This window comes from Eleutherodactylus coqui, chromosome 2, assembly GCF_035609145.1.
Source record: "Eleutherodactylus coqui strain aEleCoq1 chromosome 2, aEleCoq1.hap1, whole genome shotgun sequence".
Taxonomy (NCBI): Eukaryota; Metazoa; Chordata; class Amphibia; order Anura; family Eleutherodactylidae; genus Eleutherodactylus; species Eleutherodactylus coqui.
Window position 1 is genome coordinate 314,627,097 of NC_089838.1, and position 22,195 is coordinate 314,649,291.

General features: G+C 44.6%; 1 protein-coding gene across 1 annotated transcript; it reads left to right on the forward strand.

Moving 5' to 3' along the window:
• The first annotated feature begins 215 nt into the window (after nt 1-215).
• On the forward strand, nt 216-20,176 carry LDLR (low density lipoprotein receptor). The gene is made up of 18 exons (XM_066593615.1): nt 216-461; nt 6,968-7,090; nt 7,179-7,301; nt 7,572-7,949; nt 8,505-8,627; nt 8,719-8,841; nt 8,934-9,053; nt 9,150-9,275; nt 9,916-10,087; nt 10,380-10,607; nt 10,855-10,973; nt 11,612-11,751; nt 11,961-12,102; nt 13,480-13,629; nt 14,494-14,730; nt 14,863-14,940; nt 15,210-15,370; nt 16,136-20,176. The coding sequence occupies exons 1-18, from the start codon at nt 401-403 to the stop codon at nt 16,169-16,171; spliced, it is 2,640 nt and encodes an 879-aa protein (XP_066449712.1). The 5' UTR covers nt 216-400; the 3' UTR covers nt 16,172-20,176.
• Nucleotides 20,177-22,195: the final 2,019 nt, after the last annotated feature.

The following is a 22,195-nucleotide window of genomic DNA, read 5'->3' on the forward strand; positions in this document are numbered from 1 at the left end:
TGTACGAAGGCATCTGAGCTATGCAAGTGGGAGTGCCCTGGTACCTACCCATAGGAGAGGGGCCAGCCCTCCAGGGTGTGCCGCGGCCAGGCATAGGGAAGCTGCTCGCCTATGTCACATCATGTGTTATAAGCTCCACCTCACTGGGATGAACCAGAGTATCTTTTAAAAATCACACCACTCTTAGCCCAGCCCCCCGCTAGTGTGTAAGGAGGGGAAAGGGGAAAAAAAACCAATTAATTGAAATTCACCCAGGGCTGTCCTCAACACTTTGCAATCTGAAGCAGAAGTGTGTGCATCCCCTGGTGCGGGCACAAGGCACGGGCGTCCCGGGCACCACGACATACACAGAGCAGGGGGGCTGCTGCCAGCTTACGGGGGCTTATCTGCAACCTACATTATGGGACCTTCAGGGCTTACCTTGCTGCTGCTGCTAATACATCTGACAGCCGTTCTCTCAGGTAAGGCCTTGTATACCATCAGCACTGCACAGTGTGTGTATATATATATATATATATATATATATATATATATAGTTACACATGTCTATGGGTGCCATTCATTGCTTAGCACTGGACTTTTGCTTATAATGATGCATATATTTTTACTGTGTTCCCCATTGTGCCATGTACACTTATAATGGGCTGTTGTGGGCCTGTGACTTGTGGGGGAACTACAAGGTCCAGCAAGTCAAGTGGTATTCCTAGATATACAGCAGCTCCCCTAACAGCATTGGTATGGAGGGGTCTTGTCAGCCGTTTGGGGGGGGGGGGGGATACAAGTATAGCATTGGTATGGAGGGGTCTTGTCAGCCGTTTGGGGGGGGGGATACAAGTACAGCATTGGTATGGAGGGGTCTTGTCAGCCGTTTGGGGGGGGATACAAGTACAGCATTGGTATGGAGGGGTCTTGTCAGCCGTTTGGGGGGGGGGGGGGGACATTTTTCTTTACCTCAGAGATAACTGGCGCTGGGTAAGGTCGGCGTTTCTGAGGTAAAAAATGCCCCTAGTAACACATATCCCAACCTAGACGTAGTTACTGGTGTATTTACCCGACTATCGTATCGCTATAAGTCACACTATTGCGATATAGTTACCAGCAGTGACACAACCGGCCTTATTCCTTCAGTGACATTCGTCCTCTGTAGCCCCGCCCACCGTATGAATGGGCTGCCACTGTTGCGTCGTCTGATTGGGCAGCGTGAAATCTGATGATTGTGAGCCTCCGCCCTCGCAGCCTATAGGAAAAGTAAAGGGGCGTGGTTAAAATGGGCGGTTAGCTCATGAGTCTTCTCCTTCTAGGAAGAGTTTTCCCGCCCATTTCTTGTGAGGGGAGGATGAGTGCGTCACTCGTCTTCCCCCTACTAGATGTGTGAGGGAAGGGTGTGGCGGCCCTTTGCTCAATGCTGGCTGATGAGAGCCTTTTTACGCACGTACATATAGACGCTTGCACGCAGTCCTGGCCCCATTATGTAGGGGATGTAGGCTTCTAGAGCTTTCAGCGTGAAAGCTGAGGTAAATGTCTCCAGGTTTGGGGGGAGTTGGAAGCCCCCCCGCAGGCCTGCACCCTGTTATGGACAGTAAAAAAAAGTGTGTTAAAATCTCCCTGCATACTGTGTAACTAGGCCGCCATAGAAGTGCGCCTCCCTGTGGGGACCTGCTGTGACCAATAGAACAAATACGTAACATTTTAGGCGCACGCCAATAGTCGCCAACGATAAGCCTCTTGGTAACTTTTCTTGTGCGTCTGTTTCCGAGGAGACGGTGCGCACGGGGAGATGTCACTTACAACTTTTTTCCTCAAGTTTTCAGTCACATGGCAACCGTGATTCATTGCCGCCCCAAATAACTTTAGGGAGTCAATACAATTCTTTACGTTCTCCTATAGATACATTTTGGGGATCAGTACTATATATGATGTCAGTAGGGATGTAAAGAAACTAACCGCTGGCACCTCTACCCCCTACAGTCCTAGTTGCAGTCATGGTCTATAGTCAACGGTTACTTGACCACACGTGGTCCATCAAAGGTGCCCGTAACCATTAGACAGCTGCCGGTTGACCGAGCGTTTCGTACATACAGCCATACGCGTCTTGGTTCACGCTGGCCGCCACATCCGTTCAACATGGGTCATACATGTTCAACAACACTGGGCGATCGATGGAAGATCTTCTGGAACGTTCTTGTAAAAAAAATATATATCGTTCATGGACAAAAAGTTATTGAGTTTTTTTTTAGACATGGCGGACGTCTTCACGCAATTACTGTTTTTCGCTGGTCCCTCTGCTCTTAGGTGGAGACGGGTTCCCTTTAGACCGCTTTCAGACAAGTGTATGTCACCTCCGTGTTTTGCGGACCGTCATACAGCGCTAATGTAAATCTATAGGACTGTTTACATAACTGTAGGTTCCGCGAGATTTCCACCCCGTGTGAGGCCAGCTTAATGTACCGGGCACCTTCTTTACGCTATTTTATTTTAGATTCCGCCTTCCATTGCTCGGGCCAAGCATGTTATAACAGGGCGGTTATTTGCAACCATGTAATAAAACCAGATTAAGTATAGGTCCTGCTTTTACAGGTAGTTAACTGAAAGGAAGTGAAAAGTACCCAAATGTGAAGAATTCCCCATGACTCAGTATATTGTACTCTGCAAGAATGACATCATAATGGAAGATGTTCAGTATGTAGTAAATGTGACCTTTGTTGTAGTTCCCACTTTTTAGTCTTAGTCATGTGACTTGTAATGGGGTCTGAGGAACAATCCTTTAAATGTGTTACCTTTATTTAAAGGGGCTGTTCACTTTTAGCAACTCCTTGCACCAATGATGAGCAGTCTATGCCCTGGCTTACAGGAGGGGGCCCAGAGCAGGGTGTCCCTTCATTTATCTCCATATGGCCTTTAAATGGACAGCCCCTTTAAATGTAATCCCTACTAGTAGTATATTTTGCTTCTGTTGAGAAGAATCGATCCCTTATTGTAACCAGCTGAGATTCCTCTGTTCTTGCCTAATATTTGGTCTTATCGCCGCAGTCCACGTTGCAGCAACGTTCTCTACACCACTGGGCTGTCAACACTAATGTCTCAAGGAGCCGCACCCAGTGCTGCCGGAGCTCCAACTTATCTGTGTCGGGCGGCGTACGGTATATACTGTACTATGTCTATAGTCAAAACGTCAGACCTTAAAGGCAAACCATGCGATATTAACTCATAATTCCTGGAATTGTCTTTAATAGATGCCTCAAGACATTTTATGCTACTATACAGTATCAGAAGTTTCTTCTTACAAGTACCTTTAGACCGCACTGAGAATAAGACATTTAGAGCAGTCTGACACCGGCACATCGTCCAGTTTGCATCTCAGTAGTTCCTAGGGCCGGTTTTACACAAGTGTAATGCAGGCGAGTGTCCTGGCTTGTTTGGGGTCTGCTGACCTGAGCTAGGTTCCTATGCTGCTGTGAGTTCAGGTCAGCGTACCTGTGGTCCGGCCTGGACACTTGTCTGTGTTACACTCATGTGAAACCAGCTTTAGGGGTTGCAAACAGGACAATTGCCCACGGCCCCCATCTTCTAGGCAGCATCTCATAGAGAGGCAACTTTATTTTACTACTGATCTCTTTGCTGGCCATGACCACCCAGGCAGTTACATTTAAAGGGGTATTCCGATAAGGGAGTGTTTTTAAGTTTTCACCCATGCACTGATAAATCGGAGGGGGTCTGACTGCTGGGACCATGACCAATCCCTGGTAACCTCTTTGCCCCACGTTTCTAGCTCAGCTATTTTTGTCATCCCTATTGAAATGAATGGAGCAGCAGCATGCATGTGCAGCCAGCGCTTCCTTCAAAGTGACATCACTCCGGTCAGAGCGGTGATGCAAAAGCTACAGGAAGTGGGGCAAACTGGACTCCCTGTTCTTGAGATCGGTGGGGGTCCAGTGGTCGCCCTCCCCCCCCCCCCCCCCCCCTTTATATACAACCTTCTCACGTTCAGCAGAGGACATAGAAATTGGAAGACACTCCAAGGGAAGTCTTGAGAAGGTGAATGGCTTCTTAAAGGGCTATTAAACTTATCTTCTCTCCTTACCACTTTTTGTTATCTGTTATCAGCCATTTCAGTGTAGGGAGGGGATGATTACATAGTTCTTCAATAGCATAAATAACAGGAAGTGATGAAAAATTCCAGGTGGGCGGTCTGTGAGTTTTCAAAGTTGATCACCCCGTTATGTAGAAATATGTTGATGCAGACTTTGTGCTGAAATATACTTTTTGTCCTATGTTGTATAATTGACGTAATATTTGTCACAAAACCCCAGCCTTTGCGGTTAATGTTGTAATGTAAACCTGGTCCATGACGCCATTGTACAGCATCTCCGTGGTCTGAATATACAGTATATCTATATAAAGGCAGCATCAAAAGTAAGGAACTGCAACCACGTTGCATAAAAGATGGCGGAGGTGTCGATGCAAGCATCACATGGTCTAATACATACGTTATTTTGCCATGTGGGGGCTGCTGACATTTGACCCTGCATACTTATTGTGGGGTTTCTGCGCTGGATTTACCATTTCTAATATCGTCCTGGAGAAGGGATACAAATGCAGGATAAAGTTCACATGTGGGCGTCTGCACTCCCCCGTTAATGCTTAATCCAGATTCTATTCGTGTAGCACTTGGTTATACTTGCAGGCGATGAAATGTTACACGTCGCTGTCATCTTGAGCTCTTTAGTGGCCTAGAATAAAATAACATACGTTATCAGGCGCAAAAGGACATTGAAGAAGCACAGCCGTGACTTTCAGAATTATCTTGTCTGGTTAAAGAGGTATTTAGGCATTTAACCCCTTTCAGTACTGATGACCTGTTATCAGTAGTTGGTGAGGGGCCTCTGCTCGGTACACTTGGCGATCACCTGATCTCAGCCTCCACAGCCAATGCAGCGGAGGTTGGGTTCACAGCCGGAGGTGCTATAGAAGATATAGCTTCCATTGACTTCCATGGGAGTGAAGTCTACTATTACACTTCCAGCTCCGACGCCCAACGTGGACGGAGCAGTCAACGTCCGCCTCGCTGCAGTGGCGACTGAGATCAGGCGATCACTGGGGGTTCGGAGTGGTGAAATATTATAGGTCGTCGGTACTAACGGGTTAAATGCCTGTAACGCCCCTTTTAGGTCTTCTGTGATGACTCTTCTTATTTTTATGTCTGCATCCTGATGAGCACGAGGCACTTTCTACATTTCTGTGGTTTGGGAAGCTTTGGGGGAACCACATGCTGGTAGATGCCTAAGGCTTTCCTCATTGATCTTTCCTATGGGTGTCATAAACCAACTTACGGCCAGCGGTGTAACTACAGTGGTAATTCGCACTTAATCCCTGAAACCTTAGGGGGGGTCCATAAAATATCTCTTCCCAAGTACTATAAACAAAGCATTGTAGATCGGGCGGCCCAGTTACAGATTTCCATTAAGGCCCGGCAGTGTGGAGCCCCTTATATCCGCCATCAACATTGGCAATACAGAAGGAGGTGCTGGCTAAGAGCCAATACCAAACTTCTGTCTTATAAGAAAATGGAGTTGGCCAACATGGAGGTGGACTGAACCAATAACAAGGGCCGGGGTTCTGATTTCCTTTTTTGCTCACTCACCTACTTTTTATTTCCACCTGTATGTAATCCTGTGTATACTGGAAACCTATAGACAACTACAGGCATGAGGACTGAGGACATTCCCGATTTCGTGTAATCTGGACATAACAAGACTGTTCTGACTTGTCTTGGGGTGTAATGACAAGTTTTGCCTCTAAGTTGAGGAAATCTTGGCACGTGTTCAGTATCTTGTATATGTCCCTCCCACATGAAAATGCCTTCATTTCCCCCGAGAGACTGGAATAGGTCGAGCTGGCGGTATGCCAAAGCTCAACCACTCCTACTTGAAACGCACACTTCTCTCCTTGCCTGGAAATCTTCACCAGATGTATATCGCAAGCTTATAGCGAACCGTATTCTGTATTTCTGCTCGGTTTGGAGTCTTGAGGAACTGTATTATGGGCAATACCCTACTACAACACTGTCCTTATCGCTGCCTTTTATAAGCCGGGACGTTCTTATAATAAGCGTACAGACCTGTGGGGAGGCAATGAAGGGTCCGCCAATGACCGCACAGCTGCCGCTTCTTGAGCAGGACTGTCTAGAGATGCAGCAAGCATCTCATGGCTTGGTTTCCATGGTCAATACATAGGATCTTGGTTTCTACCTTGTGTTTTATATGCTGAATCTCTGTATGGGCTCTATTACACGGATGCAGAAGCGCCCTATGGTCGTCTCAGTGATTATCACCCTCACCCGCCCAACTCCATTCATAGTAAACAGGCAGTCGTTCATAGACTAACAACTACCTGTTCACACAGGCCGATCGTTGTTTGATTGTCATGCCTGCATGTTCCGAATGTCGAAGATAAGTGAGTGATTTATGGTCGTCATTCAGATCATACATGCATTTAAATCGAACGATTATTGTTAAGATCCCCGCGATGCAGCGAGATTGGGGCATAATCAAGACCCTACGCTGGTGTCAGTAATGTAATCGCTGCAGAGGCCCAAGGCATTGGCGTAATGGGTTATTTACAGTATAATATGCAAAACCTACTGACTTCTTGTCATGTGCTAGACCTTTAGGCACGGGATTTCTCTTCTTATAGCACAACATTACGGTTTTCGACTTAACAAGTATGGCGGTGTAACTTGGTTTGTATTGATTGAGGCATGTGCACTGCCGCTCAATTCACACAGGGTATTCGGATATGCCAGTTGCTGGGGATGTAAGCGATCAGACCCCCGCAATCAGAAGTTTATCCCCTATTCTGTGTGTTATTGGAAAACTCCTCTAAGTAGTAACTTGGTCTATTGGGTTATGTATTATAAAATCTGCTTAACATTGTTTCATATATATATTTGTTTGTTTTTTTCTCCTAGGGGTCACTAAGTGTGACAGAAACCAGTTCCAATGTGACGATGGGAAATGTATCTCATACAAGTGGGTCTGTGACGGCAGCGAGGAGTGCAGGGACGGGTCTGACGAGTTTCCCGAGACTTGCCGTAAGTACCGGCTCTAAGACATAGGAAGGATCATAGAGAAAATGCTCCTGTAGTTCGGTGTATAATACCCTCTCGTCTTCCCCACCAGGGCATAAAACATGTAGCCCTGACCAGTTCAGTTGTGGCGACAGGTTAAACCGATGTATCCCCAAGTCATGGCAGTGTGATGAACAGGAAGACTGTGAAAATGGCTCTGATGAGGAGAACTGCGGTAAGTGGTGTTTTGGGCAGCCTCGTTCATTCAGTCAATGGAAAGCCTCTTCAGTGGAAAACTACTGAGAGTTTCACAATATCTAGTTGCAAGTTAAAAGTACAAAAGTTTGCTGTAATTACAACATGCCCATTGTGGCTGTCAGGACATGAGCTGTAGTCAGAGGGCATAGGAACTACTGGCATCTGTACGTGTTACAATGTGGCGAGTCTATGTGGACACCTTGAAACATAGTATGTTTGTCTAATGTAGCCCCCTCTTTCTTCACAGCTCGCAAGCCCTGTGCTTCTGACGAGGAGTTCCAGTGCCGCAGTGGCATGTGCATCTCTCTTGGTTACCTGTGTGACGGCGATCGCGACTGTGACGACAGCAGCGATGAAGATTCTTGCCCTCTGCCCACCTGCGGTCCAGACTTTTTTCAATGCAAAAACTCTACCACTTGTATCCCCAAACTGTGGACCTGCGACGGGGACCCCGACTGTGAAGACGGCTCTGACGAGGAGAGCTGTGAGGGCAAGGAGCCGATCAAGACTGACAAACCTTGCTCCAGTTTGGAGTTCCACTGTGGCAGCGGCGAGTGTATACATATGAGCTGGAAATGTGACGGAGGATTCGACTGCAAGGACAAATCTGACGAAAAAGACTGTGGTATGTAGCTAGGCCAAATGTGCCATGAGCAATACCGTAGACGATTACTGTAGTGTATGCCTGGGATAAAAGATGGGTTGCTATCCTTGCTACTAGCCTATCTCTTAGGGTGCATTCACACGAACGTATATCGGCTCGGTTTTCATGCCGAGCCGATATACGTTGTCCTCGTGTGCAGGGGGGGGGGAGGCTGGAAGAGTCCAGGAGCAGGAACTGAGCTCCCGCCCCCACTCTGCCTCCTCTCCACCTCTCTGCACTATTTTCAATGGGGAGAGGCGGGATGGGGGCGGGGCTAATTCACTGACCTTAGCCCCACTCCTGTCCCGCCTCCTCTCATTGAAAATAGTGCAGAGGGACGGAGAGGAGGCAGAGAGGGGGCAGGAGCTCAGTTCCTGCTTCTGGCTCTTCCATCCTCCCCCCTGCAGATGAGAAGGACGTATATCGGCTCGGCGTGAAAACCGAGCCGATATTCGTTCATGTGAATGCACCCTTAGGGGGTGGGGTGTCTACATTAAGATAATGAAGCTTAATTTTAATTTGTATTCTTAATCGCAGAAAAACCAACCTGCAGCCCAGATCAATTCCAGTGCAACAATGGAAAATGCATCCATGGTAGCCGGCAGTGTGACCAACAACTCGACTGTGAAGATCTAAGCGATGAAATTGGCTGTGTAAATGGTGAGGGTCTACACCCATTATATGATAAGTACCAGTGACCAATGTCCTCCAGGATCATTAAATGGTTTTAATTACTCCTCTCTCCCACCAGTGACCAAATGTGATGGGCCCAACGAGTTCAAGTGTTCTAGTGGAGAATGCATCACTATTGACCGAGTGTGCAACAATGTCAAAGACTGCAGAGACTGGTCAGATGAACCACTTAAAGAATGTGGTGAGTGTAACAACCCTCGGAGCCTCCGCCTAGCATCAGATGCAAGGCTTTTTGTTACAGATTTACAAACTATGCTATCCCTTATTCACCAGGTGAAAATGAGTGTTTGAAAAAAAATGGAGGCTGCTCTCATATTTGTAATGACCTGAAGATCGGATACGAATGCTTATGTCCAGAGGGATATCACTTAGTTGATGGAAGGAAATGTCAAGGTAAATTGGTGTCTAAAGTCTTCTACTTTGGGTGAAATGGCTCTACTATCACACGTACACAGAATTTATATCGGTCTCTATCGTTATCCCCCTTAGATATTAATGAATGTGATCTGCCTGACACCTGCAGCCAAATCTGCACTAACTTGGAAGGAAGCTACAAGTGCGACTGCTATGAGGGTTACCAAATTGATCCCATGACTGGGTCCTGCAAGGGCATTGGTGAGTAGAGTAGAAAGTTTTCTTAAAGGGGATGTTTGCAGAGGTTCTGACGTTTTCCCTGCAGCACTAGAGAAACCTAGTATTATACAGTATCTCGCCATGCATCTGTAATACATGCGCAGAGCGACGGTCTTGCTGTGTCCCACAATGAACGTCATAGGCCTCTCGCTACCAAGCCAGAAACCTACTGCACACTGAGGAACAAACCCCCTGAAATAACTGTCTGTGTATTATTTTTTTTGGCTTTTGGTTTTCAATTCCCAAACCCTGTAATAAAGACTTGTATAAAGGGTCTGGCATTGATTTGCAGGAATTCTGCCTCCCAATAGGTGGCGCTGCAGAGACATTGTTCTATCTTCCTCCTTTGCATTTTTTACAAAGCAGCAAGCATGGCCTTATAAGTCTCCTCACTCCCCTACTAGGTGCCTCCTCACACACCACCTAGGGTGCTCTCTTTAAGGAGAGATGATACCCTTCCCGACCCAATAAACATGAAATGGATTCTATGGTAATGACGACGGGATTTTTTTTGTACCTGTGTACATCTGCCCTTTTTGGTGTTTGTACTAGTGAGACAATCTCTATCATTTGTTTGCCCATGTCTGCTATAAAAAAAAATAATATTATTTTCTTTCCATAGGAACAGTGGCTTACCTATTCTTCACGAACCGTCACGAAGTGAGGAAGATGACGCTGGACAGAAGCGAATACACAAGCTTCATTCCAAGTCTTAAGAATGTCGTTGCACTGGATATGGAGATATCAAGCAATAAAATCTACTGGTCTGATTTATCCCAAAAGAAAATTTACAGGTAACGAGTGACCGTGACAACTGGTTTTGTCCTGTCGACTGTATCTGCAGTCTTGCCATTGACTTTGCTTTCAGAAACTGCCGTGTGAGAGTAGTGTAACCTTTTTTCGTTCTTACCCTTTAGTTTCAACAGATTTTATTAAAGTTCAGAGTTAAAACAGTAGTCATTCATGCTTTCTTATTTCCCCACGCAGGGGGCGGTGAGATTAATAGAAGGAATGACAAAGGTTTATTTTCAGACATTTTTGTACATTTCTTACATAACCTTTCTTTTTCGTTCTTACCCTTTACAGTGCTTTAATGGACAAGGCTCATAACTTTTCCCACCATGAGACTGTAATCAGCAAGGCAATTCAAGCTCCAGACGGCATCGCAGTAGATTGGATCCATGCCAACCTTTACTGGACTGACTCTTCCTTTGGCACCATCTCTGTGGCCAATACTGCTGGGTCCAAGAGAAAAACACTCTTCAAAGAGGGTCTGGCTAAGCCACGAGATATTGTCGTGGATCCCACAAAAGGGTAAAGAATACTTGTCTTTTACTCTCTGCTCACATTTTATCTGTAGGAGGGATGGGGAGAAGGGGGTTCCAATCACTAACTTAGATTGGCTCCCCAGCTGTTGTCAAAGTATAACTCCCAGGATTCCCCGACAGCCCGCAGAATGCTGGGAGATACAGTTTTATACAATAGAAAAGACTTTGGTTGGGGATCATGAGCTTTATACGTTTAAGATGACCATATTAAATTCTCCTCTCTACTTTTTCAGGTTTATGTACTGGACCGACTGGGGCTCTCCTGCTAAAATTGAGAAGGGTGGTCTAAACGGAGCAATGAGACAAACTCTAGTTAACAATGATATTGAATGGCCTAATGGAATCACAATGGGTGAGTATTTCCTTATCTTCATTGGAGGAACAAAGTGCAGGGCATAATGGGTGGCGCATAACTTCGGGTTTTTTTCAATTGAATTGTCATGCATCTCCCCATCAGGAATGCAGTAGATCAGTTTTGCTTCGAGGCTTTCAAAAGATTGACAGTTTTAGTGATTTTTTTTTTTTTTGCATAAAGTACTAATGGGCACTAATGCTCATTAGTACTTTATCAGCTTCATTTGCGTGCAAATGAACCTCCTGGAGCTGCTTGCAGAACTCAGCAGGTGGTCTGAGCTCTGCAATCGGCTCCTTTGCTCTCGCAGGGGCTGACGGTATGAATACACAGAGTGCGGTCTGTTTTCTCGCATGGGCTACAGAGAAAATACAATGTTATCTCTAGCTCCCGTGGAGAACACAGCATGCGGTCTGAACGATGATTTTTAAAATCGCCTAAAAATCATCGTTCAGATAAAAAGTGCACGATGTTAGCATTTACACACAACGATTATCGCTCATATGCCATCATTTTAACAAATTTGAGCGATAATCATTGCATGTAAATGGGCCTTTGTGCAGTTAAAATCTAGAAAATTAATGAGAATTATTATAACAGCTCCTTATCTTTACAATATGTTGTGTTTTTATCTTCAGACTTGACCCATCAGAGACTGTACTGGGTGGATTCCAAGTTGCATACTCTGTCCAGCATCGATGTTACCGGAGGAAACCGAAGAATGGTCATTGCCGATGAAAAAGCCTTATCTCACCCATTTGGCCTCACCATCTTTGAGGTAAGCTTTATTATCTTTTCTATTAATGGTCACTTTTTAGTTTCCTCTTATCCTAATTCTGGACGTTAAACGTCATTCTGTCTGATGCCAGGTATGCTTCTGCCAAGTATTTCCCTAAGTGTGTTCCCTCTTAACTATACAAGTGTGCTCAAACAAGTACTTGTTCTTCTTTTAGTATTCTTAACATATATGTTTTTAACTTTTTGAAGGACCTGGTCTTCTGGACTGATATTGACAATGAAGCTATATTCAGTGCTAACAGGCTAACTGGAGAAGAAATCAAGATGGTTGCAAAAGATCTCTTATCACCTGAAGACATTGTTCTGTATCACAATAGGGGACAGCCTCCAGGTAGGTAGCTGGATGCTCCATTTACACAGGATGACTGTCGGCTAAACGCTCCGCATGAGTGGGTGATATCACCGCTAGTTGTTAGCGCCTGTGCAGAGAGTTTAGACGAGCTGATCAGTGCTGATGATCGCTGACTTCTCGCTCAGCACATGCTATGTGAAGCGGGGAGCGTTTAGATGCAGCGATAAGTGAGCGAACCAGCGATTATTTTTATGCTGGTTGAAAGTGAGCGACAAACGAAAAGTAAACTAATATTAAACGATGGCTTTGCATTTAGATGTAACGATTATGGCGCATTGAACAAATTTAGCACGATAATCGCCTCGTGTTAATTCCCCCTAGGGTCCCTGTATAATAACCATTACGGGTTGTGCGTTGTGTTTTATCACATATTTCTCAGCATGTCTTAAAATCTTAAGGGCCTTTTACTCAACTTAATATCGAGCATGGAAATTCACCTGAACATTCAATGGACCTTTTACAGTCTTTCAGGCAAACAGTCGACTAATCATGGCTTTCTAGTACTTGTGGGCTGCAAATCTCCCAGGTTAAGAGGGAGATGTGCAGGTGACCAGTGATGGCTGTAAGCAGAGGCGTAACTTGAAGCTTCCGGGCCCCGATGCAAAACTTGTAATAGGGTCCCCAACTATAATGCTTTACTCATAGTACTGGTCTCCCTATATGGAGAAGAGAGGCCTTATGGGCCCCCTAAGGCTCCTGGGCCCGGGTGCAACCGCATCCCCTGCATCCTCTATAGTTACGCCCCTGGCTGTAAGGGAACAAGCAGTCGTATTATTATATATTGTTTGTCACTATACAAGCAAGCAATCTGCTGTGTAGGAATGGGCACCAGAAGACATTCTTTGTTGCTCGTAAATCGTAATAACTGACCATTTCTCGGTCCATCTATAAGGAGCCTTGGACCATGTTAACATCTGTGTTGAAGACTGTTCAGAATCTTGGACGCAGATTCGGCATAAAATCTCTGCTGAAATCTTGCATGATGTAATGCAGCCTTCTATGCTATTCTGTCAGGGACAATCGTGAGGGACCTGCTAGCAGTCAGGTGGACCCCATTATGTTTTTTGGTTCCCTCTCCCCTCCCTCCTAGTTCATCTCCTAGGACAGAGCCAAACACCATAGTGCTAATGTGAGCGTAGCCTAATATAGCTAAAAGTCCTGATCATTGCAAAAACAGATTACCTCTGCTTTATAAAACCTAATGCCTGACAGTCATTGGATCAGCCCATACATTCTACCCATTAAGTGCTTATTCCTAAATGGTTTACTATAATCTAAAACTTTATACGTTTCTTTGTTTTGCTTTTTTTTTTTTTACTTTAAGCATCATTAATTTTTGCTTGTGTCCTTTTTTAGCTGAAAACTGGTGCCGTTCTCATCTTGAAAATGGAGGATGTGAATACCTGTGTCTGCCAGCCCCATATATCAATGCACATTCCCCCAAGTATACTTGCGCATGTCAAGACGGAGAGCACGTGGGTCCAGACATGAGGAGCTGCATAAAAAGTATGTCAGCCTCTTATCAGTTCCTTCAAACACACCTTTTTCTTAGTTTTCAACCTTTTAAGTGTTATAAGTTTTAAGTGTGCTTCACAGCCTTTTTAACAAGAACTTTTTCCAGCATTTTATTTTGCAAACTTTGAAATCGATGGGGTTTTTTTTTCCGGCATTTGTCAACTACTAGATGAGCGAGTATACTCGTTTCGAGTAATTACTCGATCGAGCACCGCGATTTTCGAGTACTTCAGTACTCGGGTGCAAAGATTCGAGGGGCGGGGGGAGGCGTGACGGAGCGGGGGGTAGCAGCGGTGAACAGGGGGGAGCCCTCTTTCTCTCCTCCCACCCCCCACCCCCACTCCCCGCTGCAAACCCCCACTCACCCACGGGGCCCCCCGAGTCTTTTCGCCTGAGTACGGAAGTACTCGAAAATCGCGGTACTCGGGCGAAAAAGGGGAGTGGCCGAGTAGGCTCGCTCATCTCTATCAACTACCCTAGAGAGCCCTATGGAAAAAAATACACCCCCAGAGCACTGACCCAAATTATTCCACAAACCAAAATTTTTTTATGTATAGTGCATTTTATATTTCACTAATGGCTTTAACGTAACATCTGGCCGCAGCGTTTTTTAAACAAGATCTGTAATGAAAAATGCAAAATTTCTGCAAAATGGAAAGCATTATCCCTTCTTGTGTATGAAGTGGAACCATGCTACTGCTGCACTGTGTTATGCTTGGTGCAGGGCCCTATGGGGAGGGGGCTTTTTATTTTCTGTGTTGTGCTACTTCTCTAGGTCTTACACGGTAGGCAAAATAGATATACTGTGTATTTAAAACCTGGATTAGCTGACAAACTGACTTCTTGTCTCTACAGAACCAATCTCTAAAGATGCGTCTGCCACTGCTCCTCCTGTCATGATGACAACCACTTCTCCAGTCACAACTCTAGCAAAACTTCTCACCACCCAGCCTAGGAGGCTTTCCACGACTCCTCCTGTGAAGCCAACCACTACTACAAGAACCACGCGCCAACCAAGCATGACACAAAGCACAAAGCGAAATCTTGATCTTTTTACACCAGAAATGACAAGTACCACAGAGTCACAACGAGGTACAACTTCTCGTAGGAAATAGATTTTGATTTGTTAGAAACCTTATTTAAACAGGGATCCTGTTCAGAACTGAAGGATATGATGCATCTTGTTGAAGGCTTTACTGAATGTTGTGATGACTTTGTTTACAGGTAGAAATAAAGATGTACAGCTGGAGACGGCTGAATCTCACACCCGCTCTAATGCCATCTACGCTGTCGTACCTGTTGGTGAGTCCCATTTACTCTAGAACTGTCACAGTATTTACTATCCATATAGCTTTGCACCCAAAACGGTGCCACTCTTGTCCCTAGAGTTGTCTGGTACTGCTGATCCACAACATGCTTTTTCAGTAAGGGACAAAAGTGGCAGCTTTCTGGGAGGTAAAAAAAACAGATTTTTTTTTTTTAATCTTATCTTATACAAGTTCCTTTTTAAGATGGACATAGACGTAACCTTTATGGAGTAATCTAACAGCGATTCTTTTTCTTTCCCCCAGTTATACTGTGTTTGCTTGCGTTCGGGGGCTTTCTCCTGTGGAGAAACTGGAGACTGAAAAACACCAACACCATTCACTTCGACAATCCTGTATACCAGAAAACAACAGAAGATGATGAGATTCACATATGTCGGAGTCAGGATGGATACACCTATCCTTCAGTAAGTATTTAAGATATTGTCCCTATTACCAAATGCTTACCATTTCGGAAAAGTGTATAGTGGGGGCACACAACGTTTTCTGGTCCGACCACCTCAACCGCAAATTAGTACCCAGGAGCTGCAAAAAAAATTATGGAATACTCCTGTTGATATAGATGCCGATTCCACTTCTAGGGCTTCCCCGTATCAGGAGAATGGGGGGTTTCTTGCATTCCAGAAAGGGACTTTACATGCATAGTTTCCTCTCCATGTTATCTTGTCCGTTGCTGAAACCGCTGAGTGCTTCACTACTCCCATTCATTTAGTCAACAATAAAGATGGCTGCACTCGTGCATGACTACCTTACCTAATCTTTTCTGGTTATAGAAGACCCCTATTATGCCAATATATGGGGGTCCCAAAGCTGGCCACACAGTGCACCATTAATACTTTTCTGTCTCTATTCCCTTGCTATGCATCGTTCCCATCTGACATGGAAAATACATGTCAGCAGCCACTAGACGCAGCATGTTTGTGACCAGGTGGGCAAAGAAAAAAACGCACTTGTATAGCTGACCTTGTAATACCCTGACTGACTAGGCTCATCCGTGTGAGATCCATATCTTGTTAGTGGCTCTCTGCCCCTTTTTATTATGTCAGATGCCCTAAAAAATGGCATTTATATGAGCATCCATTCTGTTAATGACCACTTTAGAGAATGCAGCTTGTCATTACCTGCACATACTCGTCCTATCTAAAGACTAACCCACATTTCTATCTTCACAGAGGCAGATGGTGAGCTTGGAAGATGATGCCGCTTGAAACCTTAACCAAATGTGCCTATCGCCAAACTCTGCTGCTCAAATATATCAGGGGCAATGACTGCTAAACCCAAAAAAGATGTACCCGTCCTTACAGCGATACTTTTCAGCGTCGCCTGGAATTCAGATTTATTTTTTTACTTTTCTTGTTCACGTTTTGTTCTTTTCCTCACTTTACCAACCCAACCACTGAGCACAGCGCCCAGAGACTGCAGTGACTATATTTTTGTGGGAATTTATTTATGAGGATGCCCGTGATGTTGACGTGCCACTTTCTCCTCCCTCGTGCCTCTAATCTGCATTTTAGAAGAACCACTTTTCGTAAATGAAGGACTACACTGATGAGGTCTGTGAGGGACATGAAGAGACTGGAGAGAAAAATAAGAAATCGACGCACTGGGGGACTATGAAGGACTAAATGTGAAGATCCTGCTGGTGTGTTTTTTTTTTTTGTTTTTTTTTATGTTCTGCTTTAAAAGCACAAAAACCGGTTCTCAAACACTAAAAGAGCGAAACGCTGAACTGGAGAGAAATGGGGAGCAGAGAGAAGCTTGTAAGGGAATGTGGATGTATCCTCAGGGCGTCAGACACATTAACTGCCTTGAGGTTAACCTTGGGGGTTGTGAGTACAGCCATTTTTTTTTTTTATTAATGTGCTCTGATCTCCCGAGCTACAATGTAGCAATCCATGAAAGGCCACAAATCACCCACAAGTGCCTAATCGACTACCACCATTTGCGTTTGATCCTCTATTTCTCTGACAGCCCATCCTCCTGTTGCACTTTGTATATTTTTCTTCCCTTGTCTTTTGGAGCCTTTGTCAGTTTTTATTTGCACAGTTCTGAATTATTATTTTTTTTTTGCTTGCCTGTGTCTAATGGGGTATGATGGTAGAAAACAAGTTTTGACGTATGAATCTGGGAAGTTTGGCTGATCCTTTTTGAGCTTTAATTCTTCTTACAAGGTTACAATGATAAGCTATTTAAGTGGTGCTACTTACAGTGCGAGAGGACATTGATCCTTTGTTACCACGCTGCCTTAATTTGCAATTAGTACTTGAAATCTCGACTTTGACTGCATGAGCGTTTAAGCTGGATGTGGGCCTTCAATGACCATTAGGCTGCCTGTCCACGGGCGTTGCGATATCCCGTGGCGGATCTCTGCTGTGAGCCTATTTGACAGATAGGCTCACCGCAGAGAATCGCGGCAATTCGCAGCATGCTGCGATTTGCCGCCCGCGAGTGAAGAACCGCGATGATTCTCCGCTCGTGGACAGGGGGCTGCGCTTTCCATAGCAACACTATGAAAAGCGTGCACTGTGTTCCCCGCGGCCGGATTATCGCCGCGGGGAGCGAAATCCAAAAACTCCCGTGGACAGGCAGCCTTAGGATTGTGATAAGCAGCTGCCAGACAACGCTGGCATCACTTATCTTGGTTTAGCAATGGCAAAAAAAGGGGACACCTGTCTAATACAACCCCCTCCTCCTATTCCCAAATGTCAAGTTAGAGTCCAGGCTACAACCAGCACAGCTCGACCTGTGTTTTGCAGTGGAGAGTTGCTGTGTGTAAGAGCACCCTTGGACTGTGTTCGCTGCATTTTTGAATTACGGCAGAAAAATTAATTTACAAAACGGCACGCGGTTTTCAAAAAGCTGCATGCGTTTTTAAAGCACAAGCATTATTAAAAAACGCAAGAAAAAACAAAACTCATGCGGCTTTTGCTGCAGTTGAAAAGTGCAGCAAAAACTGCCAAGTGTGAACACAACTTTAGGATCTCCCATCAAGTTCGCAGTGGATCAGTCTGTCGGGGTTCAGTGTCTTTTAGCACTTGAAGCTGCTCATAGACTTACAAGGTAGATCCTACTGAAACCTATTGCCTATGCGGGACGCTCTATATCCTTGGCAGATGCTCATAATTCATACCTCCATGCATTTTCATTGGAAAGTTTTGGCAACTAACTTATGGGGAGCAAGTGCTGCGACCTCTTGTGACCAGATGGGGCCGCCTTATATGATCGCCCGTTGAATGTCATTTCATGCTTGACTTTCCCTTATCAGTCCTCCACAATGAGGGACCCTATTTGGGGGTCTATTACATGCGTGCTAGAGGCTGTTGTCGACCCTCACCATTTACTGAGAATTGCCAGGCTGAACCTGCAAGTCCAGGTGCAGCCCAGCAATTAGCGCTATTATATGAGCATTAATGGTGCTCAAGTTACGGCATCCTTACACTAGTCTCCCACCCTAGCTAATAAAAGGAGGGAGGACCCCCTTCACATATAAATTAAGATGGAAATTTGGATGGGGTCTTGTTATTTGCCATTGACCATTATTGAAGGCCTACGTCCCGCTCTACTCTCCACCACTATGAAAGGGCCTTATTTTAATCTTCACCTCTCGTCTCTAGTTTTATCAGACATGTAGAAATTAGCCAATCTTTTAATGCAGTATTGAAATCAAAACTCCCTGCCTGAACCTGTGAAGAAATTTAGTTTTTTGCTTTTGGCTTTTTTTTCTGTGAAGGGTGTAAATATTAATTTCTGTACAGTTGTTTTGCACATATTTGCTGTATATACATGTACTTTGTTGTATTATGTATGGGGGAAAAAAGTTTAATATATAATTTATTTATTTTGTAAAATGTTGTCTTTGCGTTTTTTGTGTTTTTATTAAAGGGGTTATCCAGTTGTAAACTATCAGCAGGGTAGTCTATAAATGGAAGAGCTACAGGGGTCTGCCACTGTTCGTCAAGTCAGTGTCCTTGTAGACTGACCTGATTTCTACAGGAAGCAGACAGCTCCGTTCTCACTGTAGGGGCCAGGCTTGGTATTACAGGCAAAGTTCTCATTGAAGTGAATGTACTACCTGTACTACCATGCCTGGCCACTGCAATGCGAACAGAGCTGTCTGCTTTTTGCAGAAATCGGCTAAGTGCATGAGCACACCGGCTCGGCAAACAGTGGATCAGCAAATATTCCAGGCAGTAGACCCCTTCTGGTCTATACCCTACCCTAAGGATGGGCCATCAATAGTTTATAACTGGACAACCCCTTTAAGTTCTAATGTAAGATTGATGCGATCCTGGAATCATTAGGATAAAGTGATGGCTTCCTATTGTCAATAGATTATGGTTCAAATTTAAAGGACAACTCCATCCAAAATTAAAGAAGAATTTTATTAAGGTGACCCTCCGGCCCTGGACAAACAAAGATGGCCATACTGCTTCTCGGCCTACCTAATGCACACTGCACATTGGTAGTCTACGACAACACACACTGCTCTAATTGGTCAACACGTGAGCAACGCTGGCCAATTGGAGCAGCAGGCAGTATACCAATGCAGAGCGTGCATCCGGTAGTCAGAGAAGACATCTTGGTTTATCCAGAACCGGAGGGTCCCTTTATAAACTAGCAAAAAACTATTTCCATTGAATGTATAGTAAAAAGCCTTCTTGTCCAAAGCGACCAGTTAGAGTTCTGCACATCAGGTTGGGTTCTTATGTTACGACAATGGTGCAGTTTTTCAAAATCTCTGAAAAACCACTGAGGTTTTGTTGCAATTTTGAAAAATGTCAACTCTGCTACCCAGCCTGAAACTGAAAGTAGTGATCTGATTGGTTGCTGTTCTCCATGAATGTTAATACATGAGTAGTAAAATTCTTCATTTTTTTTGGATGGAGTTACTTAAAGGAACAGTCCTGGCAAATCTGATACTGTGTGATGCCTATGACAGGGCTCTAGGGAGGTGGAGCATGACACAGGGATACGAAGAGAAAATGCCCATGTCTTACACCGCCCATCCCGGGTACCAGTTGTGCCCAGAGTGTTCTTTTTTTAAAGACCATTTCTGATGTTACAATGTTTTTACCTCTTCATCACCCGATATATGCAATCACATATTCTATAACTGTTATACTTTTACAACGCAGCCAGTTGGACAATTAGTCTTACATGCTAGAAAAAAATTATTATAAAACATGTTCTAATAAAAAGACCTTTATAAATAATCTTGTGTGTGAGCGCATATTCCAGCTTGTGTGACGTAACTAACAGCATCGGCAACATTCCCAATCCATAACTTTGTTTGCTTTCAACATCATTTCACAATTTAAAGAGAAACTCCAGCGAATAGATGAAATAACTCCCCTTACTTCAGCCACATTGTAACAACATTCTAACATGCTGACTCGTCCCTTTATCGAGACCCCCATCTAGTAGTGTTTTTGGGCCTCCTTTGGCCTTCTGAACTGTAGCAATTCTCCGTGGTGTAGAATCGCTAGATGATGACATCGTTCTGCAGGAATATCGGCCCCTGCGGACAGGAAGCTTCTTCTAGTAGCTGCCAATTCGATGGAGATGCTGACTTGTTCTGAACATCTGATAGGAAGGGTTAATCAATTCATGCCTCTTGCGCCAAATTCTGACCTTGCCATCAGCATTAAAGGGCCACCCTAGTGAATTCTAGTGTTGCCTTGTTTAGTTATTCCTTTCTAGCTGAAACTTTCTTCAATCCTTCTCAGCTGTTTCATGTCGTCCTTATTCAGGCTTGGGTTTATGTGTTCTCAAATTAGTCGGTTTTTCAGTCAGTCCTGTGTGATTGACCCTACCACACAAGCTGTTTTTTTTTTGGGGGGGGGGGCACACAAATACTTATCACAGTTACTGCTGATTAGATGCTCCTGTCACCGTTCTGATGAAGAAGATCACAGTTTAAGCTCCTGACTGTATACTTCTGGTTTGTCTCCTATTTAGGTGAATATACAGCATACTGATAATCAGTGTCCTCCCTGCAGGCAGAGATGGTATAGTCTTTAGCTGTTCATGGGATTGATGGCACAGAGCGAGAGAAAAGGCAGAGAGAAATCTACTGATGTGTATTAAGGCTCCTTCACACTGGTAGCTATGCACGCAAAAAACACGCGGCTATTAGAACCAACGGTTTCCTATGAGAACTTTAAGATGAAGGAATCTGAAGGTTCCCATAGAAAACCATGCGTTCTAATAGCCCCGTGATTTTTGTGCGCATAGCTCCCTGTGTGAAAGAGCCCTTCCAGAGAGGAGGCCGTAATATACATACATGGAGATGTCCAGAGTGTGACTGGCAATTACGTGAGAGGAACGGGGATGAAAAATTGTGTTTTCGAAGAAGTGGCCTGTTAATCTTCAGAACATCATCTTTTTGAAGTTGGATGTCGGCAAAGTCCATGCGAGATATAAAGTGGTTCATGGGGTGCTCTATCCATAATGGTGTTGTAAGGGTTAACCTGTGTACTCCATTCTTTGCAACCTGCTGTGTCGCAGCAAGTAATGGCTGACTGAATTAACCTTTTATACTTTATCCTGATGTTTTGGGATTCCTTTTACAGCATAAATTATGCATGAACAGAACTCACAATATTTCCTAATCTGCGTCTTTAGCTATTTCTGCCCCTCTTGTGACGGTGCTGGCACCTCTGACACAATATCACTCCAATTAGTTATAGTATATTGCCCTGTATTGCATATACTGGAGCCCAATACATAGAAAGTTATTAAGCCTTTTTAATGACTTGGTACTGAACATACACCGAGGCCGGTTGCAAAGAAAGTTATCAGAAGATGCCCAGTACCCTTAAGGATGTAAAATTAGCGCCGTTATCGGATAGTAATATGTGGCCTTCATGTTGTGTGTACTATGGAGAGTAATATTTGCTTGGCAACATAGTGGTATATTAGGGCCAGGTATTCCAAAGTGGGAGCGCAGGGGACTGTTGGGCCATTGAAGTTATGCTCAAAGCGGTTATCTGGAACTAGAAAATTTAAGGGCATTGGTCATCAATACAAGATCAGTGGGCAGGCACTCGACATTCTGCACGCCAACAATCAGGTGATTGAAGGGGCTATGGTATTTGCTGGTATTACAATTCAGAGCAGCTCGGTCCCATTCAACCAAATGGGACAGATCTGCAATGCCAGGAACACGTAAAAACATTGCACCATAAAAAAATAGAACATGCGTGACAGAAATCCGTGCCTGCTATTATACG